The sequence below is a fragment of the Erythrolamprus reginae genome, chromosome 2 (genome assembly GCF_031021105.1).
Source record: "Erythrolamprus reginae isolate rEryReg1 chromosome 2, rEryReg1.hap1, whole genome shotgun sequence".
NCBI classification, from domain to species: domain Eukaryota; kingdom Metazoa; phylum Chordata; class Lepidosauria; order Squamata; family Dipsadidae; genus Erythrolamprus; species Erythrolamprus reginae.
Window position 1 is genome coordinate 17029102 of NC_091951.1, and position 9482 is coordinate 17038583.

Below are 9482 nucleotides of genomic sequence, written 5' to 3' on the forward strand. Positions count from 1 at the left end.
TGAATTGTATTATAATTACAATGTAATATTATGGAGATATTGTATGTCTTCTAAATAATACGTTTACTATATTTTGGCTTGTCTTATTGTCTAAACAGCCACCAGTGCCACATATACTCTGGTTCAAATACATTATTTCTCCCATTGGGTCTAGGCCCAGTGTGGAATGCTGACATTACTAACTAAACAATTGTAATGGTTCACTTAACGAGAATGGGAAGTAAAGTTGTAAAATGGGGTAAAACTCACTTAACAAATGTTTCACTTAGCAATCTACATTGTGTGACACAATTGTGGTCATAATTCAAGGACTATCTGTACTATTTCAAGTGATATATCTCGATGGAAAATAAAGTAATTGTTTCTAGATATAGGCAAGAAAAACATTTCATGCCATATAGCATGCGGCCCGCTGAGGCCATTTATCCGGCCCGCGGGTGAGTGACAGGAGCACAGGTACATACTTTTATTTTAATTAAATTCTCTCCTTAATGTTCCTTCAAAAGTACAACACCAATTATATTTCTAACTTATTAATCATTATGCCAAAGTGCTTCCTTCTTTCTTTATACATTTTTCTATAAACCAAGAAAACCTTGTATAGCCAATCAGATGTTAACAAAAGAAAATGAAAAACAAAACATAAACATATATGAATTTCAGATTTCTCCCCCCCCCCCCATCTAAATAGTATGTTCCCATTTTGTTTTTTACTTTAAAATAAGGTATGTGCAGTGTGCATCGGGATTTGTTCAGTTTTTTTTTTATAGTCCGGCCCTACAACAGTTCGAGGGACAATGAACTGGCCCCGTGTAAAAAGTTTGGGGACCCCTGCCATATAGTATTTGAGTAACAATGAAATATCACAGTAAAGAACAAGAAGATGCTTTAAAATTTTAAATTTATAGAAAGAACTGTACATATGGTAACCTTAACTGCATATATTGTAACCTGACATTAGGTTAATGTTGGATCACATGATAAGCAACCTGGTATCTATTTACAATTCACACTAATCTAAATATTACATAATTCAAAGTTAACACATCTCACAACCTGCTATGTATATGTTCCAATTAATCTTGTCTCATTTATGTCTACCCGATTAGAAAAAGGGGCATCTTCATTGTATATCTGACTCTACTTTTTACAAACGTATCTTTAAATCTTCAGCTCCCCTATTGATCAAAAACTATCCTGATCCAATGGACAAAAATAGCTAACAACAGAACTATAATTTAGCTTTCCATTTAGTTTAAATTTCCCTCATAACAATTTGGTTCTTCTTAAAAATTATCCTTAAATTTAAGGTTATGTGACTAGGGTTTCTCTCCTTTAACTTCTAAGGGAAGATGAATGAGGAAATGTTCTCCCACACCCTGAACATTTGAAATTTTGTTCCCCATGTGAAGTTTTGCATGTTTTTTAAGGGTTATTAGGCTGCGATAAAATTGTCCACACTCATTGCATTGAAAGGGCTTCTCCTCTGTGTGGGTTTTATAATGTACTGAAAGGTATCCTTTTTGAGCAAAGCATTTTCCACATTCTCCGCATTTGTATGGCTTCTCTCCTGTGTGGACCTTCTGATGCCTTACCACATGGTGTTTTTGGGAAAAGCACATCCCACACTCCCCACATTTAAATGGCTTCTCCCCTGTATGAGTTGTCTTATGTCTCTCAAGCTTCCTTCGTTCACGAAAATCTTTCCCACACTCCCCACATTTATACGGCTTCTCGTCCTGGTGCCCTATCTGGTGTTTCCGAAGATCAGAAGAAGTTAGGAATCGTTTCTCACATTCTGAGCATTCATAGGGCCTCATTCCAGTGTGAAGTCTCTGATGTTGCAGCAGGTTTGATTTCAATGTAAAACATTTCCCGCATTCGAGGCACTTTTCATTTTTCTCTCCTCTATGGGTTTTCTCATGGCCCCTAAGAGAAGAAATCTGGGTGAAACATTTTCCACACTCCAAGCATTTGTGAGGTTTGATTCCTGCATGAATCTGCTCATGGACAAAGAGATTTATCTTCTGGGAAAAGCTCTTCCCACAGTGTCCACAGCTGTAAGGTTTCTCTCCCGTGTGAGTCCTCTGGTGCTTTATGAGTGTGGCTTTTTCACGGAAAAATGTCCCACATTCCAGACATTGATAAGGTTTCTCTCCAGTGTGGATTTTCTGATGTGTAAGAAGGTATGACGATCGAGCAAAGCATGAATCACATTCATTACATTTATAGGGTTTTAGTGTTGGAGGGCTCCTGAGATCTTTGGAGTTTTCCCCAGAGAAGGATTTCTCACATTCCAAACCTTGATTAGATCCGTTTCCCACATGGACCTTACTGTGAGTCAAAAGGAGAGACCTGCGAGCAAAGGATTTCCCACACTCTGAGCATTCATGTGTTTCTTCGCGGTTTTGCAAAATGATTGTTGTGTCTGATGGGGGATCCAAGAGTTTCCCAGGCTCCATCCTTCCTTGCAGCTGCTGCCCTGGGCTGAATTTCTATTTTCTAGTGAAAGTTGTTTTGCAGGCAAATCTTTGGTCGCAATCTTTTACCCTCTGTTAGAAAGGGAAAGAAAATTCAGAATATTTTATTTCCTTTTGAGAAAGGTAGAGATTCACAATATCTGAAACATGGAAGACCACGAAGGTCACTCAATCCAACCCCCTGGCCAGCACATTACAACACTGTAGACCAGGGTTGTCAAACTTAAGGCCCACAGGGTGCTTAGTCCAGGCCTACAGTTCAGCCCAGGGCCACCTCTGCCACTGAGAAATGCAGCCTTAATTTCTGAGACTGGAGTCCTTTGCAGCCTTGGACCATTCTCCCATCTGCATGTTCCATAGACTTTCTAAGGAATAAGGACCAAAGCATCTCTAAGCTTCCTCCTGATACATCAGAAATGCAGAAAAAACAATTGCTGCCAACCTGCCTTCCACTGAGGACCTGTATAATGCACAAGTCAAAAAGAGGGCAGTGAAAATATTTACTGACCCCTCGCATCCTGGACTGTTTCAACTCCTACCCTCAAAACGTCACTACAGAGCACTGCACACCCAGACAACTAGACACAAGAATAGTTCCCCCCCCCGAAAAACCATCTTTCTGCTAAACAAATAATTCCCTCAACACTGTCAAACTATTTACAAACTCTGCACTATTACTACTAGTTTTTTCCTCATCATTCCTATCACCCATTTCCTCCCACTTATGACTATAGGACTGTAACTTGTTGCTTGCATTCTTAAGATTTTTATTAATATTGTTTCCCCATTGCTTATTTGACCCCTATGACAATCATTAAGTGTTGTACCTCATTATTATTGACAAATGCACCCAAGATGAATTCCTTGTGTTATGAGTGGGTGGGAGGTAGGGTGGGAGGGTGGGAGGGAGGGAGGGAGGAAGGAAGGATAGAAAGTTAACACCCACCCCTTTCATAGAAGAATGAAATATTTTGAGAAATATTAAAAAGGCTGAATATATTTCCCTGGATGAGAAATGGAGAAACATGTTCATGGAAAGCAGCCCCCAACTTTCTTAATAGCTCTCAGTAGGTATCAGCCCTTAAAAGATAAAGAGATAGGTAGCCCTAATCATAAGCAAAAATTCCCTGCAGCAAGGTCTGAACAAAGGCAAGATTAGCCCTCAACCATAGTAGGAATTGCCCAACATGCTTTCAGAATACAAGCTCCTTCATTAGGTCATCCCAGTTGCACCACACCAAACTTCAACCAAACCTGGGAGCACAGACAACCTACAGAGCCAGCTGACCCCTATAACACCCAATACAACAGCCAGTAGCATATTCTTGCAGAGGAACAGGAAGTTCAAGTGCAAAGGCCAAGGGAAAGTATAGAAGCCCTTCATTTACAGCTCCATGTGGTCAGCTGCCTAGAACCACCCATGTGTTTCTGTTTAATCAATAAATGGACACTCTTTCCAATCAGTCTCCATTTTATTCCAGTGCCTTTCTTCTATCTTGGAAATGGACTGGACTAGACAGATGGAAATTCAAAGAAGTTCAAATACACCTTCAGCTATAGAAACAGTATTACTGGGGGCCAAGCCCAGCCTGTCTACCTACAGGTTTACAATTGAGGAAAATAATAAATTAAGTATAAGAAAAAAAATATTATGATAAAGGATTGTTTCAGCTTAATAGACTTCTGCCTTTATGCATTTCCCTCTCCCCCCCCTTTCACTTAAAACCCATGAATAGGAGAAGGATGGGTTAAAAAGAAGAGCCAAACAGCTAAACTACACAGAAAAGTGCATGGAGAGGGGCGGCATACAAGTCCAATAAATAAATAAATATAAAGGTAGCTTTGCCCCTTTTTGTAAGAAAAGCACCCAATAAAGCCGATCCACATATATGTAGGAAGCCCCCCACAAAATAATGAAATATTTGGGGCAGTATTAAAGAAAGGCAGATTATATTTCCCTAATGGAGAAACATGCTCTTAAAGACAGAAAAGCAGCCTCCATTTTTTCTTCAGAGCTGCCGGCCCCTTAAGGCAGTGTTTCCCAACCTTGGCAACTTGAAGATATCTGGACTTCAACTCCCAGAAGTCCCCAGCCAGCATTTGCTGGCTGGGGAATTCTGGGAGTTGAAGTCCAAATATCTTCCAAGTTGCCAAGGTTGGGAAACACTGCCTTAAGGAGATAAATGTATGTATGTTTGGTTTTTATATTAATATATTTTTAATCATCAATACCAAATTACTATTGTACACTGTTTTATTGTCGCTGTTAGCCGCCCCGAGTCTCTGGAGAGGGGCGGCATACAAATCCAATAAATAAATAAATAAATAAATAAATAAATAAATAAATAAATAAATAAATAAAGAGCTTATTGAAAAGCAGCAGCAGCCAACTAATCCAGAATGGCTCTATTCATATGCAAAGCAAATACCGGAGGCAGAAACCCATTCAAAGCAGGATATTTTCGAAAAGGCTCCGCGTCTAACAAAAGCAGAATGGCGGGATTAGCACAGCATCCCCTCACCCAAGATCCAGCCCAGGAAGAAAGCCCTTAGCCACAAAAGGAATGGCCCAACATCCTTTCAATACACGCACGCACGCGCGCACACACGCGCGCACACACACACACACACACATGGAGGGAGGGAGAAAGAGAACGAGATCCATATCAGGACCTGCGTAAAAAAAAATCCTGGCACTCAATCTAGCTAGTTGTGGCAGCTAACCCAGAATTGCACGTTGTCTTTCTTGTCTGGTTCTCTTCCATAAACTTTCTTTCCAATCGGCCTCCGTGTTTTTTCCAGCGTCTTCTTCCCAGTTTAGAACTGAACAAGATAGATTTGCCTTCCAAGGCCTGGAAGTTTTCACCTTGTAAAGGGGGCGTGGGGGTGGGGAGCCGGGAGAGGAAAGACAGTAATCAACGACGGGAAGGGAGGGGGGCTAAACTATTCCCCACAAACACGGCATGGAGAAAGGGGAGACCACGGTCCCTCTTGCTTCTTTTGCAATGGCGGCCCCTCCTCACCCATCTTTTATCTGCAGGAAGATTTCGGGCCTTTTTGGGGGGGGGGCTTTCCAGGGACTTTCCTCCTTCCCTCCCTCCCTGCTCCTCTGCAGTTCCGCTTTGTTCAAATGCACAAGGAGATGAAAATCCACCAGCGGGTGTTTCTACACACGCGCGCGCACGCGCGCGCGCACACACACACACCGTTCCCCCAAAGCCCCGAGCCCCACACTGCACGAACCCCACCTCGCACCACAAAGACCCGGAGGGAGAGCAGGGTCGTCCAAGCCTCATCTGCAAACGCCGCTCCCAGCGTCCCGACTAGGCAGCATTCGGGCGGGACCGGGAAGGGGAGGGTCCCTCTCCTTTTCTCCCACCCCACCCCCCCAAACTCCATTCCAAATTTTCTTCCCCTCTAGGAATCCATCGCCTCTTATTTAACTCTTTCGAAGACGGGAGCAAGAAGAGGCTGGATGGAATAGGAAGGGAAAAGGGGAGGGAGGGGCAAGCAGGATTCCTTAAGGCTGGCCTTGGTTGGTGTGAAGCTGTAACCAGATTTGGGAGTTTAATGCATCAGATTAGGCTAGGTTAGGGTCTCAAACTTTGGTGTAAGAATGGTAAGTAAAGCTGGTTGAGGAATTCTGGGAGTTGAAGTTCACAAGTCTTAAAGTTGCCAAGGTTGGAGACCCCTGGTCTAGGGCAGTGTTTCCCAACCTTGGCAACTTTTATTTATTTATTTATTGTTAGAGTTGAAAGGGACCATGCAGGTCATCAAGTCTAACCCCCTGCCTGAGCAGACATCTTAAAGCACCCCAGCCAAGTGGCAGTCCAATCTCCTCTTGAAAGTGTCCAGAGTTGGGGAGTTCACAACTTCCGCAGGCAGGTTGTTCCACTGGTTGATGGCTCTGACCATCAGGAAGTTCTTCCTTACTTCTAGGTTGAATCTTGAATATACTTGAATATATTTGGACTTCAACTCCCAGAATTCCCCAGCCAGCAAAAGCTGGCTGGGGAATTCTGTGAGTTGAAGTCCAGATATCTTCAAGTTGCCAAGGTTGGGAAACACTGGTCTAGGGCATGATTTCTGAATCTTGCCATCTTTTATATGTGAACTTCAACTCCTAGAATTCTCCAGTCAGCATGAGGCATTCTGGGAGTTGAAGTTCAACTAGCTGAAGGTTGGAAATGATCTCTACGGCAACCCAGGAAACGGCAATTCACAAGGCCAGTTGCAGGAATACCAACATTAATATCCATACAGAGACATTATCCCTCAGGCTAAGGACTTCACCACTACACCAAGGAAACTGACTTGAAAGGGTCCCCCAAATATTTGAACACAGGATGCCAGGGGAGTTGTAGTACTTAGGCCATCCAGAGAACAGGAATGGAGAAAGTTCAGAGGCATCAGTCCTAGTCCTATCCGGCTTGTTTAATAAGGCCAACTTTGGTTTCTATTCTGTTCCATTCCATTCTATTGTTTACATAATTTATATTCCATGGTTTTTTCCCCTTTTCTCTTCATCTGTTCTAATTCTGTTCATAGAATATCATAGGGTCATTTTACACAGCCTTATTGATTGTAGGTAGAGAGCCATCATGGCATTTAAATATAATCTCAAAGGCCTTTCTGGCTGCTCTACCAAGTACTGGACTATAGTGTATTTCTTGTTTGCTATTTCCTTTACTCTAGATGTTTGATCCTAAAAGGCAAAAACTTCCCACTACTTTGATATCTTCATTGCCAATTCTAAAGGTTTGTTTTACCTAGGCTCCTTAGCCGGTCTTTATATTTAATTCTGGACTCCACTGATTTGTACACCTTATTTTATATGATTTTTTGATGTGTGGAAAGAATAGGCCTGACAGTTGGCAATTGGAGCAATACTTGTGATCAAAATAAGCTAAAAATAAATGCAAAAGCTGCTACCACTATTGTGTTATTTTATTTACATACAAAACATGTGATGTTCTGTATACATACGAAACATGTTTTGTATATATATAAACATGTGATACATATGTGATGCTTTGTATACATAGAAGCAATGGGTGGAAACTAATCAAAGAGTGACGCAACCTAGAACTAAGGAAAAATTTCCTGACAGTTAGAACAATTAATCAGTGGAAAAACATGGCACCAGAAGTTGTGTAAGCTCCAACACTGGAAGTTTTTAAGAAGAGATTGGATAAACCATTTGTCTCAAGTGGTGTATGTTTCCTGCCTAAGCAGGGGGTTGGCGTAGATGACCTCCAAGGTCCCATCCAACTCTTGTTCGATTTATACCTGAACATTTTCTCACACACAAAACAAGGGATTCTTTTTTTTTTTTTTAATGAGATCTTCTGGAGATGCCAATTCCTGTAACCTTGTCATGGGGATGAGATGAGGATGAGACACAGGAGAATTAACCAAGGATTAGGACAAGTGAGGAGATATCTATCTATCTATCTATCTATCTATCTATCTATCTATCTATCTATCTATCTATCTACTATCTATCTATCTACTATCTATCTACTATCTATCTATCTATCTATCTATCTATCTATCTATCTATCTATCTATCTGATTTCTATGCCACCTTTATGGGACTCAGGGTAGCTCACAGCAAACAAGATATGGTAGTCTTCATATTAATGTGATTAATGAATCCCACCAAAATGACCTTAAATTTATATTATTTGATGGAAAATAGGCTAATTGTTTCCACATTGCCGGAAATACTATGTTTTCCCCAAAATAAGACCCTGTATATTATATTTTTTGGAACCCTGAAATAAGCAGTTGGCCCTATTGCCATGCACTCAAAAGCCCGATTGGGCTTATTATAGGGGATGTCTTATTTTGTGTAAGAAAAATGTTTAATGTAATATGTTATATGAATCATAATGAAATGTAACAGTAAAGAAGAACAAGAATATGCTTAAAACAATTTACATTCATAGATTAAAACAACTGTCCATATATTAAACTTAATTGTATGCACTGTAACCTGACATTAACTAAATTTTGGGTCACATGATAGATACCCAAAGAAGTAAGAACATCGGCAGAACCAAAAACAAAAAAACCCCACCCTCACTTTTTTTTGGAAGAGGGAACACAAACACACACACACACACACACACACACACACACACACACAACTTGGATAACCATTTCCAATCCCAGAAGAGAATTTTTGATTCCAGTTAAGAGCTGGCAAACTGGATTTTTTGGGGTCTCTTCCACTATGAATAGGAGAGAACCGAGGTTAGATGAGGGAGTTTATCCCTGAGGATAATCCAGCATCTAAACTATATTTTCCTCCTCTTCATCACAATCCTTTTTAAATAATACCCAGGCTAAGGAACCTTTTTGTCACTTCACCGCAATTATGTTTTAAAAAAAGATTTCAGGAGAAAACATGAAGATTTCTAGGCTTCCTTTCCATGGGGACTTATAAATGTATCACCATTGTCTCATTTCATACACAAGGCGCTAATGCAGTTTGTCACCCGGAAAGAGTGTCCAGCAGTCCGAGCACCTCAGGGGTTTATCTTGAGGGCATTTTTACCTGCAAACCAAATAGAGGTTCCATAAAAATATTTCCCACACCCCAAATGCACATTTTTTTTCTTCTGGTTTCTTTACAGCCTCCAGAGGTATCGGTAAAGCCAGTATTTTGCAATATTCCAAACATTTATACAATTACACCCTTTTGTGAATGCTTCAGGATTTATCAAGTTTTCCTTACAGGTAGTCCTCAATTTATAAAGTTGCTTTGATCAGGAAAACTAGTAAAAACATATTGTCCATACTAAATCATTATAGAATTAACCCTCTGTCACTGTTTGAAGTTCCCAATGAATGGTATAACAGGAAAAGGAATCCTCAATCTGAGTATTGTATTGGCAGTTCTGTGTTAGCAAAAACTTCAGAAGAAAAGGATTTAGGGGTAGTGATTTCTGTCAGTCTCAAAATGGGTGAACAGTGCAGTCAGGTGGTAGGGAAAGC

The 9482-nt window shown here is 40.7% G+C and overlaps 1 protein-coding gene across 2 annotated transcripts; it reads right to left on the reverse strand.

Annotated features, from left to right (window-relative positions):
• Positions 1-884: 884 nt before the first annotated feature.
• On the reverse strand, positions 885-5820 carry LOC139159791 (zinc finger and SCAN domain-containing protein 2-like). 2 transcript variants are annotated; one of them, XM_070737182.1, is made up of 2 exons: positions 5729-5820; positions 885-2552 (listed from the first exon to the last, which is right to left on the reverse strand). In XM_070737182.1, the coding sequence occupies exon 2, from the start codon at positions 2460-2462 to the stop codon at positions 1320-1322; it is 1143 nt and encodes a 380-aa protein (XP_070593283.1). In that variant the 5' UTR covers positions 2463-2552; positions 5729-5820; the 3' UTR covers positions 885-1319. The 2 variants fall into 2 exon arrangements, with proteins under 2 accessions (XP_070593283.1, XP_070593284.1); XM_070737183.1 differs by lacking the exon at positions 5729-5820 and adding an exon at positions 3308-3376.
• Between the last annotated feature and the right edge of the window lie 3662 nt (positions 5821-9482).

Excerpts from the sequence above, each read along its gene's own strand:
- LOC139159791 (XM_070737182.1), bottom strand. The coding sequence starts at position 2,462 with ATGGAGCCTGGGAAACTCTTGGATCCCCCATCAGACACAACAATCATT.